Source organism: Carcharodon carcharias, chromosome 1 (assembly GCF_017639515.1).
Source record: "Carcharodon carcharias isolate sCarCar2 chromosome 1, sCarCar2.pri, whole genome shotgun sequence".
Taxonomy (NCBI): Eukaryota; Metazoa; Chordata; class Chondrichthyes; order Lamniformes; family Lamnidae; genus Carcharodon; species Carcharodon carcharias.
In genome coordinates this window covers 12010835-12030342 of record NC_054467.1, presented here as the reverse complement: position 1 = coordinate 12030342, position 19508 = coordinate 12010835, and the positions used below count along the sequence as shown (strand labels likewise).

The following is a 19508-nucleotide window of genomic DNA, read 5'->3' as shown; positions in this document are numbered from 1 at the left end:
GTATTTTCAAACACGCACCAAAACAAAGCTTAGTTGGTTGTGAGAAACCGTCTCCCCATCAGATCCTTCTACTCACTCAGAGCCTCACCCCCTCCACACATGGTCCTTGAGGTGGCTGTGGTGGGGAGGATCCTGTCACACACCTCTTCCTGGAATGAGGCTTTGCAAAGTAGGTCTGGAGTGAGATGCAGTGGCTTTTGACGAGGTTCATCCCGAGCAGCTCTGTGATGCAGGACTGTGTGCTCTACAGGCTGTTCCCAGGGACTCACACCAAGATAAATATTGACTGCAGCTGGAGGACGTTCATCTTTGGTCTGCCCAAAGCTTGCTGGTCTTCCAGAACAAAGAATTGTCCTCGACTGAATGTTGCAGACTGGCACATTCCGAGGTCCAGGACTATGTGCTGATGGATGCACTAAAGCTTACAGCAGCTGCTGCTGAGGCGCAATGGGGAAAGGTCACTGTCAAAGGCCATAGTGCACCGAGGGACTGGAATCTGTGTAAAACCCCTCGTGCTGTATGCCTGACATAGAACGTACATTGTGAATATCAAGAGTATTGAAGTTGAATAGAGGTACCTCAGGGTGGAATATGCTGTATGGAGGCAAGTTGAATTTTATTGCAATTTCTGTAATTCTGAAGTCAAAATTATTGAGTAATGCACTTTTACAAATTTTATGGCCAAAGTATATTTTGGGGGAAAAGAATTACCTCCCCGGCTGTGCAAGAAGACAGCTGAAGAGAGTGAAAGTAGAGCAGGAGCAAGAGGGAAGCCCAGAACGGCACATTTATGGAAGGGTAGAGAGCACCTTTTCTATCCACCTGTGAAAGTGATGATGAAACAGGTGAAATTCTTTGATAGTGCAGTTATCGTCTACAGCAGCTTTCTAAGTGAAAACCATAAAAGTTATCAAAGACTATTATGAGAAGGTAAAGAGGATTCTAGATGAGGATGGAGATGGACTATGGTGAGGCTGATGATGACTAAGATCATAAGAAATAAGAGCAGGAGTAGGCTATGTGGCCTCAAGCCTGCTCTGCCATTCAATAAGATCAAGGTTGACCTAATTGTGGCCTTAGCTCACCTTCCTGCTTGCCCCCCATAACCCTTGACTCAATTGTCAGTCAAAAATCTGCCTTGAATACAGTATATTCCCAGCCTCAACGGCTTTCTGAGGAAGTGAATTCCAAAGTCTAACAGACCTCTGAGAGAAAAAAATTCCTCCTCATCTCAGACTCTGATGTAGATTATGAGGACTCAAAAGCCAAAGCTAAGCATCATGTGCACAGGACCAGAAAAGCATTAGACAAAGAAAGGGAAAAAGGGAGTATGAGTATTATTCTCATGGGAATTTTGCCAGGTAAATTGCTGACGATGCACATTAGTTACAGCATTAGTGATCCATTGCTTTTTCAGATGTTTAGAATGTAATTTGTCGGTACAGTGTCTATCTAAAAGAAGTAATAAGAGGAAATAAACATTTCTACGTGTCAAAATAAAGATAAACCTCCCTTCTCCTCCCACTGCAGGCTCAGCTATGGCCTCAAATTTGCCAGGTGCCATCCAGCAAGCTGTGGCCAATTGTCCAATTGACTCTTGCAGTTTACTGGCATTACGATGACAAGGCCTGAGGACCAATTTAGGATGGTGCTCGGGCCTTCCCATTCTGGTGCACTTTGTTGCAATCAGGCATGGATTTGGTCACTAACAAGTTTAAGCTCCATTTTTCTCCGTTTGTTGACTTTCACTGCCTTCTCTTCCTTCGGACATGAGAGCATCTATTCTCCAATAAGCAAACTACCCAACATAATAGCTGAGAATAAAATTATAATTAACAAACTATCCTTTGCCAACAGAATATTCTAATCTGTGAACACCTTCATGTTGCACAACCAGTACTGTTCCCTGATCAACCCAGCAGGTGGAGTGCTTGAGCAGTGTAGTAGGTCACTTTCTTGGACCAATGTTCCTTGTCGCCTCACAGACAATCACGTCAAGTTTGCTGAGATTCACCATCTTAGTAAACCAGGATTGTTAATGTAAGTAAAGTCTGGGGATCTGAAATCCCACAGGCCACATCTGACAGTGCCCTTCAAAGTTGATCCCATTGGCACTGTGTCACACCTTAGGAATGTAAGAACCGAAATAGGTAATTCAGTTCCTCAAACCTGTTCCAATCTCATTCAGTTAGATAAAAACAAAAAAACTGCGGATGCTGGAAATCCAAAACAAAAACAGAATTACCTGGAAAAACTCAGCAGGTCTGGCAGCATCGGCGGAGAAGAAAAGAGTTGACGTTTCGAGTCCTCATGACCCTTCGACAGAACTTGAGTTCGAGTCGAACTCAAGTTCTGTCGAAGGGTCATGAGGACTCGAAACGTCAACTCTTTTCTTCTCCGCCGATGCTGCCAGACCTGCTGAGTTTTTCCAGGTAATTCTGTTTTTGTTTTTTCATTCAGTTAGATTATGGCTGATCTGTATCTTAACTTCATCAGCCTGCCTTGGTTCCTGATCCCTTAATACTCTTAACCAACAAAAAATTATCAATCTTGCCATTTTCACTTGGCCCCAACCTCAACAATATTTTGGGGTGGAGACTTCCCAATTCCCACTATCCTGTGTGTGAAGAGGTGTTTCCTGGCTCTCATTGCCTCACTAGGCTCTAATTTTAAAGGTACGCTCTCTTGTTCTGTAACCCCTCCACCAGAGCAAATAGCTTCTCTCTATCCATCTCATCATATACTTTAATCATTTTAGACAGCTCAATTATTACCTTTTCTACTTGAGAGAATAATCCATCCTCATAACCTAGCCCTCTAAGCTCTGGTATCGTTCTGGTGAATCGGTGCTGTATCTCCTTCAAGACAAACATATATTTCCTGAGGTGCAGTGGCCAGTAGAGGGGCCAGTAGTTCATAGATAAATTTTGGGTTCATTAGGGATCCAGACAATGAAATCAAACTAGAGCTCCTTTCCTCCCCAATGCAGCCTACTCCCACTCTTGCAGTACGTTTGGCATACTGGTTCCCAAAGCTATGTTGGTTTCCTATGAGCCCAGGATGCCCCCCTTTCCTTATACTGATGCCCTTATATGGTTGGGCAAAGGAAATTCCCAGTAAGACAGCGGAAATGCTTTAGGGATGTCCAAAAAACATCCCTGATGAGCCTAACATACCGGCCGAATCATGGGAGACCCCCGGTTTGTTACTGACCAAAATGGAGAAGGCTCATTTGGGGAGGTACCAAACACATTGAGAGATGTTGTTGGGAAAGTGTAGATGCCAAGTTGAGGAGTCAGAGGAAGCATTCAAACCTCCAAACAGCCCACCTACCCAACCCTTCCAGCACCACCCACACCCCCATGCAGACTCAGCAGGTTGCATGTTGGACTCATCAGCCATGTCAGAACCCATTGACCCAGAGTGGAAACAAGACAGCCTCAATCCCAAGGGACTGCCTAAGGGAGGGAAAGATGATGAAAACCGGGGATGTCCAGGAGTCCAGAATTACAGGAATGTAAATATAATGGAGGGTTGTAGAATTGGAGAAGGATGCTGAAATAGAGAGGGCAAAGCCATGGGAAGATTTGAAAACCAAGGGAAAGAAAGGGGAAATTGGAATGTTACCAGGCCCTGACAGCAGCCAGCTGGAGTACAACTGACAGGGGGGAATGGGGGTAGGCTGTCTGCTGTATCAATGTTGCAAGGCCCAATAAAATATTTGAAGGAAAGAATGTTACCAAAGAAATCGTATGATGTTGGGTGAACGCAAACAATTTTCTTTGCATGTAAATCACAACAGATGATCCTTTAAAAAGAGACTTGCCTTTATATGGTGCCTTTCTCAACCTCATGACATCCCAAAGCACTTTACAGCCATTGACGCACTCTGGCAGCGTAGTCACTGTTGTAATATAGGAAATATTGCATCCAATTTGATACAGCAAGCTCCCATAAACAACAATGAGATAAATGACCAGACCATCTGTTTTAATGTTGTTGGTTGAAGCATAAATATTGGCCAGGACACCTGGGATAACTTCTCTTTGTATAGGGCCATCTTTTACACCTTTTACATTCACCTGAGAGGGCAAATTGGTTAATGTTTCATCCAAAAGATGACCCTTTTTAATGTAGGAAATATTTTCATGCAATATTTGTGTTCCCTTACTCTGGTGGGAAAAGGACTGAGGCTGCCGTAGTTTTATCAACACACAACAGAGCAGTAACTTGGACCACCCACTGAACTCTCCTTTACCGTGCATGCTGTTTACCCAATGGAATCTCCCACTTGAGAAAAATTCTTCCAAAGGTTGCTAGCAGGAGAAATCAACCTTAACATTATCCTTGCATTCAGACGGAGTCATCCATTTGCAGTGCAAACAGCATTAGTGTCAAACAGCGGGCAGTGCCTTTTAAGATAATTTACAGCTCAAAATTGTATTTGCTGTCAGCAAACTGATGGTGATTGAAGTACTCTCTGTGACGGAATGCCTTAATAGAAGCAATACAGGTGCACTCGCCTCAGTAATATAAAGTCCTGCTACGTGAATTCCAGGAAAAGTCTCTTTTCACCTGCTGATGTTCATAACATAGGTTAGGGTGGGGGGAATTAGATGCAATTATCAGTATCGTTAGTTGAGACAATCATGGGCTGGTGTTTGTACAAGATGCAAAGAAAAGAGGCTAATGGAGTGCTAGCCTTTATATCAAAGGGACTAGAAGTCATGCTTCAGCTATACAAAGCACTAGTTAGACCACAATTAGAGTTCGGTGAGCTGTCCTGGATACCATACAGGAGGAAGGATAGATTGTTCTTGGAAAGGGTGCATTGCAGGTTCATCAGCAGGATATCTGGACTCCTAGGGTTAAATTACACAAACTAGGATTGTATTCTCTGCAATTTAGAAAATTAAGGAGTGATCTGATCAAAGTTTTCAAGATATTAAGGAAAACGATAGGGTAAATTGGGAAAAACTGTTTCTGTGAGTTGGGGAGTCTAGGGATAGGAGAACAGACTAAAGATTAGAGCCAGACCTTTCAGGGGTGAAAGAGGAAACACTCAAAGGTTGGTAAAAGTTTGAAACTCTTTTCTGCAACTAGCAATTGATCCTAGATCAATTGTTTATTTTCAAACTGAGATTGATAGATTTTTGCTATCCAAGGATGTTAAAGTTATGTCGCAGATCAGCCATGATCTCATTGATTGGTGGAAGAGGCTCAAAGTGCTAAATGACCTCCTCTGTTCCTGTGAAACCCAACACTTTCTGCTTCTCCTGGCTGGATGAGCCTTTGCAACTCAAATCAAATTGCTTCATTTATTTTTAAAGAGAAGCTTTAAAAAAAGGCCATTAATTTCCATCAATGACAATAACACCTTGCATTTATATGACACCTTGAACAAAGTACCCGCAGGAGTGTAATCAGGCACAAGCTGACACTAAGCCAGGGAAGGAGGTATTAGGCTGGGTGTCCAGGAGCTGACTCAATGGAGTCTGTGTTGAATAGAGACTTGAAGATGAGAGGCAGAGAGGCTTAAGGAGGAAATTTCAGAGCGTGGAGCCTAGGCTGATAAAGACCTGAGACCTTGAAAGGCACTGTATGAGCACAAGGCCTTTTTAGTTCAAACAATTTCGAGCTATTGGTTTCAGATCCCATTTTACCATTCACGATGCCCATCAAAGTCAAAACTGACACTATTTGCATGGATTCTTGTGACCAAGCATGGAATCAATGGAATGATAATTGGGCGTGTTCTCCAAAGACCGCGCGATCTCCTCTACCAGATTACCACCCAGGCAGCAAAGTTAGAAAACCTATCCCACTGAGCTGTTATTTTTTTTCCTTCTGCCTGACAGCTCTGTTTGAAAACATTTTTCTTGGGGGATGGGGGAGGAAAAAAAAGTACTTACCTGCTCTCAGTTCTCCCGGCGGGATAGATTGTCTGTCATACATCTGCCTTGAAATCACAGTCACAGTGTTGTTTGAAGCTAGAATTACAATGTTACTGTGTGAAGTTTGTAAAGGACTGACCTTGCTTTGAAACCCAGATGTTAGCATACCGATCCATCACAAGAGAGTTACTAAAGAACTTCTGCATTTTGCAGCTGCCCTAATATTACATCCATGTCAGATTTTATTCTAATTGTGATAACAAATTGTGTCACCTGCAACCCTCTCAAAGAGAAAGACAGCAGTGATATAAATTGCCTCATTACAATGCACTCAGTATTGATCATATATGCAACTAGTACTGATCTGTATAGCAGAAACACAAATCTTCTGGTGCTAGTTTGTTTTTAGGAGTCAGGATCATTTCTGGGTCCCAACCTAGCACAGGTTTGATGTTCACACTCCAGCTTGATCTTCTGGGATGCAGGCTCATAATTGGCTTCCTCCGCATTCTACTTTCAATCAAGTATGGAAAGGAGGTTGTTAAGCTTTTGTCTCTCCTGTCCTCTCAGGGTGCAGTGTCTTCAGAGAAGGAAGACAAATTGCCAGAGAAGATAGTAGTGCATTTGTTAATGATAGTACTTTAGGCAGGAACAATATCATGCAAAACAGCAATAGCATTCTCAAAGAAGTCAACCTACATCTCTGTCCTTTTGTCAGTTGTGGAAGCGCTCTGGCCCCTGAGTCAGAAGGTCATGGGTTCGAGTCCCACTCCATGACCTGATCTGTAAAATCAAGGTTGACTCTTCAGTCCAGTACTGAGGAGGTGATGCACTTTGAGGTGCCATTTTGCAAATAAGACATTAAATTGAGGTGCTGTCTGCCCTCTCAGGTGGATTTAAAGATCCCATGGCACTATTTTGAAGTGGAGTAGGGGACTTATCCCTGGTATCCTGGCCAATATTTATCCCTGAATCAACTTCACATAAACAGATTATCTGGTTACAATTGCATTGCTTTTAGTGAGAACTTACTGCTTATAAATTGGCTGCCCCAATTCTTCCAGTACATTAGTGACTGCACTTCAAAAATACTTCATTGGTTGTAAAGCACTTTGGGATGCCCTGAGGTCATGAAAGGTGCTACATAAATGCAAGTCTTTCTTTCTACTTCTGTGCTGTTGACTCATATGGAAATCTATGTAGTTCCTATATCACGGCTAATAAGGATAGGATTCTGACAAAAGGACAATAAGCAGGAAAAAAGAGAGAGTTTGGAGAAGGGAGTAATGATATGATCACAGGGGGATGGGTTTAAAAGAATAGAAGAGATGTGGCAAGGTAGGAAGTTTTAGGAAGAGAATTCTAATATCCAATAATGCCTCAGAGGAATATAGAGCCAGAGAAAGTTTCAGAAGCAGGACAGATGAGGCCATAGAGGAGTTTGTAAACAGGAACAAGAATATCACATAGAAGTACATAAGAATCCACAGCACAGAAGCAGGCCATTTGACCCAACTGAGCTGTGCAGTTATTACACTCCACACGTCACTCCTCCCACTTTGATTGCCTCTTGAACCAGGCATCTATATCCATCGATCAGGTAGGCTTTGGCATAATGGTATTGTCACTGGACTGGTAGTCCAGAGATCCAGGGTAATGCCCCAGAATCCAGGTTTGAATCCTACGACAGCAGATGGTGAAAATTGAATTCGATAAAAATCCGGAATGCCAATTGTCATTTAAAAAAACCATCTGGTTCATTAATACCCTTTAGGGAAGAAAATCTGCCGTCCTTACCAGGTCTGGCAAATGGGACCCCAGGCCAACAGCAATGTGGTTAACTCTTAACCACCCTCTGAACAAGGGCAATTAGGGATGAGAAATAAATCCAAGCCTAGCCAGTGATGCCCACATCCCATAATGAATAAAAAAGATTAAGTGGCTTCTCAAAAATTCAGTGAAGAGTAGAAGGTCAAGGACAGATGATGGGATCGTCTTGGAAGTATATGTGCAGAGTTAGTACAAATTCATTCTTGGAATGTGGACATTGTTTGCAAAGTTGGAAATCATGGTGCATCCTTAGCTGTCCTTAGAACGTCTTCTTAAAACACTAGTGGTTTCGTACAACCCTGTGGCTTGTTAGGAAAACCAGTAAAACTTGGGAAATTGCTGGCATTGGTCTGTAGACCTTAAAATGGAACTCCATTTCAGACCAGTACTACTTATTTCCAAGTTTTCCTGGTTTTTCCTTCACTTCAAAGGGCCATTAAGACTCAAACACGATGGTGTGAAACTTGATATTTCACTAAGTGGGTGCGCACAAATGTCAGAAGTGCGCCCATCGACAATTGTGAAGGCAACCAAGCCCATTAACGGCGCAATTGTCTGATTTTTCTTACGTTTGGCAGATGGGCGAATCAACCAGGCGGACTTTGCATTTTTCATCAAACCTCATGCAAGCGTGGGATGGGGTTTCCTTTATGAAAAAAATTAAAAATCTGTGGACAGTATTTTTAGCACCTATATGTTCAGGTGCCTGCTTGTAATGCTTGGACATGTTTTTTTTCCTGATTTTCAAAAGCTTATTTCATGGTTCTCAGGTCTGCAGCTCTCTGCCTTCAGGGAGCTTTGTCTCAGTCTTTGCCCGCAGAAATATAATCTTGCACCCCCCCCCCACCCCCCCTCACCGCCGCACCCGCCCCCCCACCACTGCTGCTACCCCCCCCCCACCCCCCCACCCCACCTCACCTCCTCCCATCCCCATCCAGGCAGCATTGAGAATTTCAGCACGCGCTTCACTCTGGCTGGCTGTTAATTGGCCAGCCAGAGTGAAATCGCGATCAGGGGCCAATCGTAGTCAGCGGTCCGTTACCCAACCACTCCTGGGCCCACCAATCGCGCCTACCCGACAAGCTGAAAATTCAGGCCCAGGTTTAATTTTTTGAAAACTGAATTCAGGTTTCCAAACATAAGCAAAATACCTTTACCCATTTGTTCTTGGGATGAAGCTTCACTGGAAAAGCCAGAATTTTTTTCTCCTCCCTTAGCGGCCTTGTGAAGGTGGAGGTGAGTTGCCTTCTTGAATCACTGCAGCCCATGTGATGTAGGTACACCCAAGGTGCGTTCTTCTCTCATGGTTTGATGCACCATTTTAGGGGTCAGGTAAAGGTCAACCGTATTTCTGTGGCTCTGGAGTCACTCGGCAACAGATTTTCCACCATAAAGGCTACTTTGAACAGGCCAGTTTTGTTACAACGGGCAGGATGGAAACCACACTAAAACAATTTGAACAGCAAACAAGGGTTGATGTGACTGTGGAGTTGGGTGGCATTAAAGTGTGAGAAATCTGCGACTAAAGTGTTCAACAAAACAACAACAATTTATATTTACATGGCATCATTAATGTAGAAAAACGTCCCAAGGCACTTCACAATTCAGACAGGTGGCCAAAATCATGATCAAAGGCTTAAGGTTTTAAGCAGTGATTTAAAGGAAGAAAAAAGGCTACGTAAAGTGGTGAAGAGATTTTGGAAGAGAATTCTAGAGCTTATGGCCTTGGTGATGAAAATTGAGGATATGGAAGAGTTGGAGAAGCACAGGGATCACAGAAATTGGTAGGACTGGAGGAGGTTACAGAGGGAGGGAGGAGCCAGGGTGACTATAGCAGAATTTGTAAACAAGCATGAGAATTTTGAAACGTTGAACCTACAAGGATGAATTTGAAATAAACATTTTCACAAAATGTGCCAATGGCTGCACCTTGCTCTTCTATTGACTAATGCTTCCCACAAAACCAGGGAACCTGGTAACAGTAGTTTTGGGATGATAATCGACAGTCAATTTGAATACAAATGTTGAAAATTGGAAAGTTCAGAATCAGCAATGTCAATGTTACTAATTATGTATTAGGAATAAATTGAATACAGGTCGAGCAGCTCCAATTCGGTTACTCAAAAACCGGCAGTGTTCAAAGACTGGACATTTTTAGAGATCTTTACTGATGGAGCCATTGCATTGATGGCTGCCTAAGAGGGCAAGGATGGTGGCACCAATAAAGGTGGCTGAAAGTTTTCAAAATTTCTTTGTGTAAATGTAAAGTGAGAACTGTCAAATTCTAAACTATATTATAATGACTCTTGCCATCTATATTTTCAGCGGACTCTGCCAGCTGTACCAGTAGCCCATGCCAGAATGGTGGTACATGTATAAACCAAAGAAAAGGCTTTGTGTGCGCCTGTCGTCCCCCATTTGGTGGTCCCAGCTGTGACATAAAGCTATTGGATGAAAATGCCTTGAAGACAGGTGAGGTTCTTTGATTTTCCATTTATACGATACAGCAGAGTAGACAAGGCCTGGCCCCTGGAGAAAGTAACAAGGGTTTCGCTTCAGCCAATGGGTTTTCCAGTTGAATGGACCAAAATGAGCTGCTTTTTTTCCAGTTGTGCTACGGGCTGCTGCACCAAGAGAATAACTCAATACCCATTAATAAGATCTCAACAAGTGTGTGGTTTCAAACAAGCTAACTATTCTAGTACAAAGGTACTGTGGCACAGTCAAAACTTGAAGCATTTCGAACTGGTTACATCACATTGGAAGTAGCCCAGGCAGGGATTGATTCTGTTTGTAAAACATACCTTAAATTTTAGACAACATTTTTCCATTTTATTAATTCAGCATTTTGTTCACACCCTGAAGCAAATTATTCAAGATTAAGGTACAGTACCCAAATTCAGCACCCTCGGGACTGAGATCATGCCAGATTTCAGATTTTTCCAGCGTGTCATTCAAATTAACTCTTTCTGTTATCATGCTATAGGTTTGCACATGGTGTTCAATGTAACAGCTTTTCATCCACTTCTCACGCAAGGTCGATCTTTATTTGGCAGTTTGTTTCTTGCTTTTTACATTTTGACGGCGTGTAGCCAATCAGGATTAGAGAGAGTAAGCAACAATTGACTCCTCATGCTCCAAGTTAAAACAAACCCAGAGCGTGGCTCAACCTGTACAGTGCCTGACCAGCGCCATTTCAAAAATTTACGGTTATTCAAATTGCTTGACTCAAATTGATTTATTGTTTTCTTTATGGACATTCATCTGGGCAAGCATTTTTCAAGCAGACAAAACCCAGTGTGCAATGGCTCAATCAGTAAAGATCTCTAAAAATGTCCAGTCTTTGAGCACTGCCGGTTTTTGGGTAACCAAATTGGAGGTGCTCGACCTGTATTTAATTTATTCCTAATGCACAATTAGTAACATTGACATTGCTGATTCTGAACTTTCCAATTTTCAACATTTGTATTCAAATTTGGATTCTCTCCTCCCATAACCTCCCCAACCATTCCAAAAAGAAACATTCAGTGATTGGCATTTAAATTCCATAAATATATGCAAAACCAGAACTGAGGAAAGCTAATGAACTTTGCTGGACAAACAGACAAAAGAGTCATCTGGATCTAATGCAGTGCGACTGAGTTAAGGATGGCAGGTTGACTTCCCCTAAAAGACATTAGTGAACTGATTGGGTTTTACAAGCTCACCTCTTCATCAGTTTTTTAAACCAAATTGAAATTCTCATAACACAGTAGTATTTGGCTTCAAATTCTCTGAGGTCTAACAACTTCCTCTTGACTTTTTTTTTCATTCATTCACAGGATGAGGGCTTTGCGAGCTAGGGCAGCATACATTGCCATCCTTAATTGCCCTTGAGAAGATGGTGGTGAGCTGCCTTCTGGAACTGCCACAGTCCCTGTGGTGTAGGTACGCCCACAGTGCTGTTAGGGAGGGAGTTCCAGGATTTTGACCCAGCGACAGTGAAGGAACAGTGATATATTCCAAGTCAGGGTGCTGAGTGGCTTGGAGGGGAACTTGTAGGTGGTGATGTTCCCATTTATCTACTGCTCTTGTTCTTCTAGATGGTAGCTGTCATGGGTTTGGAAGGTGATGTTTAAGGAGCCTTGGTGAGTTTCTACAGTACATCCTGTAGATGGTACACACTGCTGTTACTGTGTGTTGGTGGTGAAGGGAGTGAATGGTCTTGGATGGGGTGCCAATCAAGTGGGCTGCTTTGTCCTGGATAGTGTCAAGCTTCTGTAGTGTTGTTCGAGCTGCACTCACCCAGGCAAGGGGAGAGTATTCCATCACACTCCTGACCTGTGCATTGTAGATTGTGGACAGGCTTCGGGGTGTCAGGATGTGAGCTACTCATCGTGGGATTCCTAGCCTCTGACCTGCTCTTGTAGCCACAGTATTTATCTGGCTAACCAGTTCAATTTCTGGTCAATGGTAACCCCCAGGATGTTGATAGTGGGAGATTCAGCAATGGTAATGTCATTGGATGTCAAGGGGCAATGGTTAGATTTTCCCTTGTTGGAGGTGGTTATTGCCTGGCACTTGTGTGGCACAAATGTTACTTGCTTCTTGTCAGCCTAAGCCTGGATAGGTCTTGCTGTATTTGGACATGGACTGCCTCAGTATTTGAGGAGTCATGAATGGTACTGAACATTGTGCAATCATCAGCGAACATCCCCATTTCTGATCGTATGATGGAAGGAAGATCATTGATGAAGCAGCTGAAGATGGTTGGGCCTAGGACACTACCCTGGGGAACTCCTGCAGTGATATTCCCCATCATCAACATCTTGGCTGTCAGTCACCATTGACTAGAAACCTAACTGGACCAGCCATATAAATACTGTGGCTACAAGAGTAGATCAGAAGCTGATAATTTTGTGGCAAGGAAATAGCCTTCTGACCACCACCAATCCAACACCCAAAACACCCCCCTGTCCCCCCAAAGCCTTACCACAAGACATAAGTCGGGAGTGTGATGGAGTATCTCCACTTGCCTGGACGAGCATAGCTGCTAAAACATTCAAGAAGCTTGACACAATCCAGGACAAATCAGCTTGCTTGATTGCCACCCCACCGACCTTATCTCAATCATTCACTTCCTCCACCATCAGCACACTTTGCAGTGTGTACAATCTACAAGATGAGCGGCAACATCTCACCAATGCTTCTTTGACAGCACCTTAAAAATCCATGACCCCTACCACCGAGAAGGACATGGGGAGCAGGCGCATGGGAACACCACCACTCACAAGTTACCTTTCAAGTCACACGGCACTTTGACTTAGTACTGTATCGTTGTTCCTTCATCAGCGCCACGTCAAAATCCTGGAATTCCCTCCCTAACATCAGGGTGGGTATACTTAAACCGCGCGGACTGCAGTGGTTCATAAAAATGGCACCACCTTCTTAAGGGCAATTAGGAATTGGCAATAAATGCTGACATTTCCAACGATGGCCACATTCCATGAATAAGTAAAAATAAATCCATGCTGACACTTCAGTGAAGTGCTGAGGGAGTGCTGCACTGTCACAGGTGCTGCCTTTTAAATGAGATGTAAAAGATCCCCTGGTGTTATTTAACGAAGAGCATTGTCCTGGCCAACATTTATCCCTCAACCAACATCACTAAAACAGATTAGCTGGTCCTTTATCTGATTATTGGTTAAAGGATTTTGCTTATGTGTTTACCCGAATTACAACAACCACACTTTAAAAATACTTACATGGCTGTGAATATTTCCTCGAACGCAGGTTGTTTTGTTTTGGTGAAGGACTTTTGAACATACTAAGGATGTGAAAGACACTACATAAATAAAAGTCCTTCTTTCTTTGTACAATTAATGCATCTGTATCACATCTTGCTCTAATATTTTAATGGCACCATTAATGCAACTGTTTTTTAGAAGCTTAAGACCTCCAATAAAATGGCAAAGGGATGACTTGGTTCTGTGAGTACCGAAAATTGTATGATAACATAACAGACAGTAATTGCTATCCTTACGTTGCCAGCAACACTTTGGATTAACAGCTTCTTACACTCGTGGGTAAAAAATCATTTTAGGTGCATGCAGTTGCAGATCTAAATCACCAAAGAAATTATGGTCCCATCTGAGTCAGTGGTATCTGAAAAATAATGAGAGTGATTGCAACTGGGGACACATTAACTGCCTATCCCTTCCAAAGAAAATCAGGATAATGGAATTCTGGATTCTAAGTCGGTCAGAAAATTGAGCGCTGAATCATAAGTTATAGCCAATGACAGGAGGACAGAGAAATATGAAGATATAGTGATCCTAATAATGTGACATTGTATACGCGTAGAACAGATATTTTACAATGATTTAGTCTGTCACTTGCACAACACCCTGGGGTAGTGTGGGGGAGAGTGGGGCAGAGGAGAAATTAATCTTTGTTACACCTGTTTTCTGGAAAAAGTTTAAGTAACAATTTAAGGACAATGCCTTGCAGTCCAAGGCGTACTTGATGATCCTTTAGTGTCCTGCCAGCTGCCTAAAACAAGCTCCTTATAAATGTAAATAAAGGTCTAACACCATTTCTAAGATCTCCCTTTTATGTCCTCAGGAATCCTCAGCGATTGCTGTGGCTAAACAGTGGGCAGTGACCCAAAAACAAGTTTTTTTTTAAAGAGTTTGAGGTTAAGCTGGGAGAGCTCCAATGGGTTCTGCAGCAGCCCTGAGGGACACAGTCAGCTCATAATCATCTGGTCCCCCCATTGTCCTCCTCATCCATGGACTTAAGTGTCCAATTTATTGAAATGAGATCTGAAGTTCAATTTCAGGTGAGGCTTAGACTTCCCACTTGGGACACGAACTGTTCTAACTCAGGTAGCCAGACAGTGAAGGATGAAACTAGTCTAGTCTTTACACACTTACAAGCCTTTATTCAGAGATACAGACATTGCACATCGTCCACCTCCAATCCAAAATCCAGAGCTTCAGTCTGCTTCTATAAATATTAGCACACGTGAATACTCATTTAATGTCCACTACCTGAATACAATTAATCACCCAGTTCGTTAACACACACCATTGGCTCTGCACCCAAAAATGGGCCCTAACCAATTTCTTCCTCCAGTTTCTCTTTTATTTATGGGAGTCCCAAATCCAAATTATTTATTATGGACTAGATTCATAGAATCATTGAATTATTACAGCACAGAAGGAGGCCATTCAACCTGTCAAGTTCATGTTGCCCCTTTGCAAGAGGAACACCAATCTGTTCCCCTAACTATAGAATCTTCTTCTTCAGTTCTCTGCCTGAAGGCATGTCCTTGGTGATTATTTGTCAAACGGTGCAAATTGGCATGATTTTTTATGACGGGTGGGGAGAGAAGGCAGGTCTCTGAGTCTACCTCAGCCAGGAAAGGGCTCAAACACCATGTGTTGGCATTAATCTGATACCCATGCTAGCCATCTATGCTAGTTGGCTCCTCAGCTATAGAATCTCCTACCACTATTGTTTTTCCAAATCTTCCCCTACACCCCACCACCCTGCTAGAACAGCTGAGCAGTCCATATTGCATTAACTTGGCTCTGGCTACACTTCCTGGAGGAACCGTCTCCTCACAAGTATTCAGGCTGAAATCTTTCTATGTTTTCCCAAATTGCTCCATTGCATATGTATTTTAAATCAGAATATATACACCAAAAATGACTCAATGAGCCTACATCTCAACATTGCAAGATGACCACCTGCCATTCAGATTTGAAGAAATAGGACTTGTTGAAAATTTGGGTGGTATGGATACTTAATGATAGTACTCAATTAAACTATGAAATGAATCTAAGCCCAGCATTGCTCAGGACCAAACTTCTCAAATGATACAAAGGCTTCTTCATATTGTAAGAAGAAATTTGTTGGTTGGGCTTAGGACATTAGCTCAGAGTTGCTCACAGCAGTGATCCATTTATTTCTTGGCAGCCAGTGACCTTTCAGAAACCTCATATAAGGGAAAAAGCATGTGTATTTGTAGACTGTTTTTACAGCCCTCAACACATCTTAAAGCACTTTACTTCTGGAGTGTAGCCACTTTGATGTAAGCAAACATTGTAGCTAATTTACAGACTGAAGTCCCACAAACAATAAATCAGATAAATGATGAATTTATCAGCTATTGATGGTAATGATTGAGGGATGAGTGATTTTCAGGTTACTGGGAGAAATCCCTGCTTTTCAAATAGTGCCATGGGATCCTTTACGTTTCCCTAAGCAGGCACAGAAGGCTTTAATTTAACATCTCATTTGAAAGGAGGCACTTCCAACAATGTGGCAATCCTTCAGTACACTACTAAAGTGTCAACACAGATTATACACTCACATCTTGGAGTGGCGCTTGGACTCAGCTTTCTGAGCTGGAAGCCAGAATTCTGTCAGGAGCCAAACCAAAGTTTTACCCTCTGGTCTTATACTTCTAATCAAAGTGAGGCTTATTTGGGGTAACTTGGCAGTAATCGTGGATCCTGCTTTGTGTTAGTTTTTGCAATAGCATCACTTCAAACATTTGTCAAAAGAATCAAAATGAAATCATTTCACTTTAACTTGGTCAACAGGGAGGCCACTTTTGATGCCGTTTCACACTGGTTCCTTTGTCCAAGCGAGATTATAAATGGGGTTTGTGCAGAGCAGGCTGGAGCTGCACCAACCTAGGAATCAGACCATGTTCCAAAGCATACATTTGGGTCCAATGTGTAAAAAAAGTTCAGTCTGGATTGCTTGCTCCTTTAAAGCTGGAGTCACAAGAAGGAGCAAAATGACCTTCTGCTCAAGCAATTTGCCATTTTATACATATAGCAAAGTTTCCCTCACGATGGTGAGTGGCTGAGGTCAAAGGTAACTGAATATTTTTGCCTTTTACTTGAAATTTAGATCTTCTTCTTCCCAACCCAGTGGCAGGGAGTTGCTGTTCACTGTGATTAAATTACCATTTAACCCTGGTACCTCTGCCTTAAATTTGACTTTAGAATTAGAGGACGCACTAGTTGCTGCAGTCAAAAAACTTAGATTGAGTTTACAGCAGACCATTCTGCCCTATTAATCCGTGACGATGTTTATCCTCTGCATGAGCTTCCTCTCACCTCTCTTTATCTAACTCCATCAGCATACCCTTCTACTCCCTTCACCCTCATGTCTTTACCAAGTTTCCCCTGAAATGCATCAATTCTATGCATTGTAACTATTCCATATGATAGCAAGCTCTGCATTGGTGGTGTAGTGGTGTTGTCACTAGACTAGTAATTGAGAGGGTGGGGAGCTCTGGGGACCTGGTTTTGAATCCCACTTTGGCAGATGATGGAAATTGAATCTAATAAAACTCAAATGATGACCATAAAACCATTGTTGATTGTCATAACAAACCCATCTGGTTCACTAATTTCCTTTAGGGAGAGAGGGGTAATCTGCCATCCCTACCTGGTCTGGCCTATGTATGACTCCAGATCCACAGCAATGTGGTTGAAACAGCATTTGAGAAGGTCCTAGCCAGTGATGACACATGCTGTGAATGAATAAAAAAATTCTAACCTGGGTAAAGCAGTTCCTCCTGAATTCTCTATTGATTTATTGCTGACTATCATAGCTGTGAATAATGCTTACACATTGCAGCAGTTTAATGTTACAATAACGATGGATAGTGAAAGCATTTAATACCTCAAGGACAGTCTCTTTGTTGTTATCAAATCATTCACCTGAGTTTCCTTTGAATTCTTTGTTAGATTTCTCGAGAGGATCTTACAGATATGCCCCGATGGTGACATTCTTCGTAGCACACACTTATGAGATGAAAACTGCTGGTCCAATCAAATTTAACCATCTCTATGTCAATTATGGTGCTTCCTACGCACCCGGAAGTGGGAAGTTTTTGATTCCTTACCTTGGCGTTTATGTTTTTGAATACACCATTGAGTCTTCCAGCCCACACTTGTCTGGATACCTGGTGGTCGATGGAGTGGATAAGCTCGCCTTTCAGTCTGAAGATACCGACAGTGGAGTCTCTGGCAGCAGAGCTGTGACAGGTGATGCAATGCTGGAACTAAACTACGGGCAAAATGTTTGGTTAAGATTGGCATCAGGCTTAATTCCAGCAAAGTTTCCACCCGTGACAACATTCGGTGGCTATCTATTGTATCGCACATAAGAGAAAGCAATAGCACAAATATAAGATATATAAACTGCTAGAAAACAATAAAGCATGTTTTACTGCTGAATTACTAAACTGAGACGCTTGACATTGTAGAGGAGAATTCAAATCTATTGGTATTATTCAATGTTCATTTTTCTTCCTTTGCATTCTCCTGAGCAAGAATTACTGAAGTCAGACACTAAACGGCAGTAATTAGCACTGCAGTATTCCACCAGTCTCCCCAATCTTTAGAAGCAGTAGTGCCAACATTTTGTTTCACTTCCCTGTTCTGTGAGCTTATATAAAAGTTGACTGTTTAAAAAAAAACTCAATGAAATCGTGGCAAAAGAGAGTACTATTCAACACTGATGTAGCATCATAAAATCTCTTATGCACACCAATATCAAAATCCCTGGAGAAGAATATTGTGACCCTGGAATTCCAAAACTGGCAGCTGTGTCTGTTCTAGACTTGGCTTCCAATCTTGGCACATTTCAAAGGTTAAGATTTCATGGGCACAGTGAGCATGGCAGATTCAGAAAGAAAGATTTGTATTTATATAGCACTTTCCACAAACACCAGACATCTCAAAGCGCTTTACAGCCAAAGATCAAAAAAGCATTCAAATATACAGGGATATATTTATGAAAATTGCTTTACACTTGTGTTTTTGTTGAGTGGGAAGAGCTAGATTTGTGAACTATGTTCATCTTGAGATTCCACACAATTTGGGCCCCATTTTAACCCATTCAACAACCATCCACTTGCCCAGAGGTAAATTAGGTTCATTAGGCGTCCCAGTGAAATTTGCCATTGCCAATGCCTTCTCAGGAAATCCCTAAATTCATGGTCTCATCCCTTTTAATTGTTGCACTATCCTCTGGCCCTACAGCCCACCCACCTCACCCCCAACCCTTCCCCAAAATCTTTTATCATTTGACTCTGCCCTCCCTCCTTTGTTTCACTATTGTCAGCCAAGCATTCAGCCATCCAGTACCACACTATGGAATTTCCCCCTAAACCACTCTGCTTTTCCCCTTCTTTCAGATCCTCCTTGAGACCAACCCTTCAGTCAACCCTCTTAATATCTCCTTCTCTGGGTCAGCTTCTGTTTTCTCCTTGGGACTTTTTTCATGTTAAAGCTACTATATAAATGCAAGATTTTGTTATGGCACTATTTGTATTGGTAATAGTGGCAGGTGTAATGGTAGTTGTACACATACTAGTGATAGTAAAACTAGTAACCACAGGTGATGTCCATTTAAGAGAGAGATAGCAAATCAAGTTACATCTTTTACACCAAAAATTGTGGGTGCAACATATAAATTAGGGACTTGCTGGGTCTGGTTTATGTTGATTTTGCTTGTTCTGTCATTGGGACCCATTTAGCTTCTCAAGCCTGTTCCATCATTCAGTGAGATCATGGCTGATTTGTGACCTAACTCCACACATGCTGCCTGTGCCCCATATCCCTTGATATCTGTATTGAATCTATCAATCTCAGATTCAAAATTAACAATTGATCTCCCACCAGTTGCCAATTGTTGAAGGGAGATCCAAACTTCTACCACACATTGGGCAGAATGTTTCTGTCCCGCACACCGTGGGACTGGAAATGCACCCCC

The 19508-nt window shown here is 42.3% G+C and overlaps 1 protein-coding gene across 1 annotated transcript in view; it reads left to right on the top strand.

The window, feature by feature from the left end:
* LOC121292221 (multimerin-1-like) overlaps positions 1 to 17968 on the top strand; it is a 61144-nt gene extending 43176 nt beyond the window's left edge. Inside the window, exons 7-8 of the mRNA XM_041213969.1 lie at positions 10050 to 10196; positions 17477 to 17968. Coding sequence (XP_041069903.1) covers positions 10050 to 10196; positions 17477 to 17898 — 569 coding nt within the window. The 3' untranslated portion in view covers positions 17899 to 17968. The remainder of the gene's footprint in view (positions 1 to 10049; positions 10197 to 17476) is intronic.
* The last annotated feature ends 1540 nt before the right edge of the window (positions 17969 to 19508 follow it).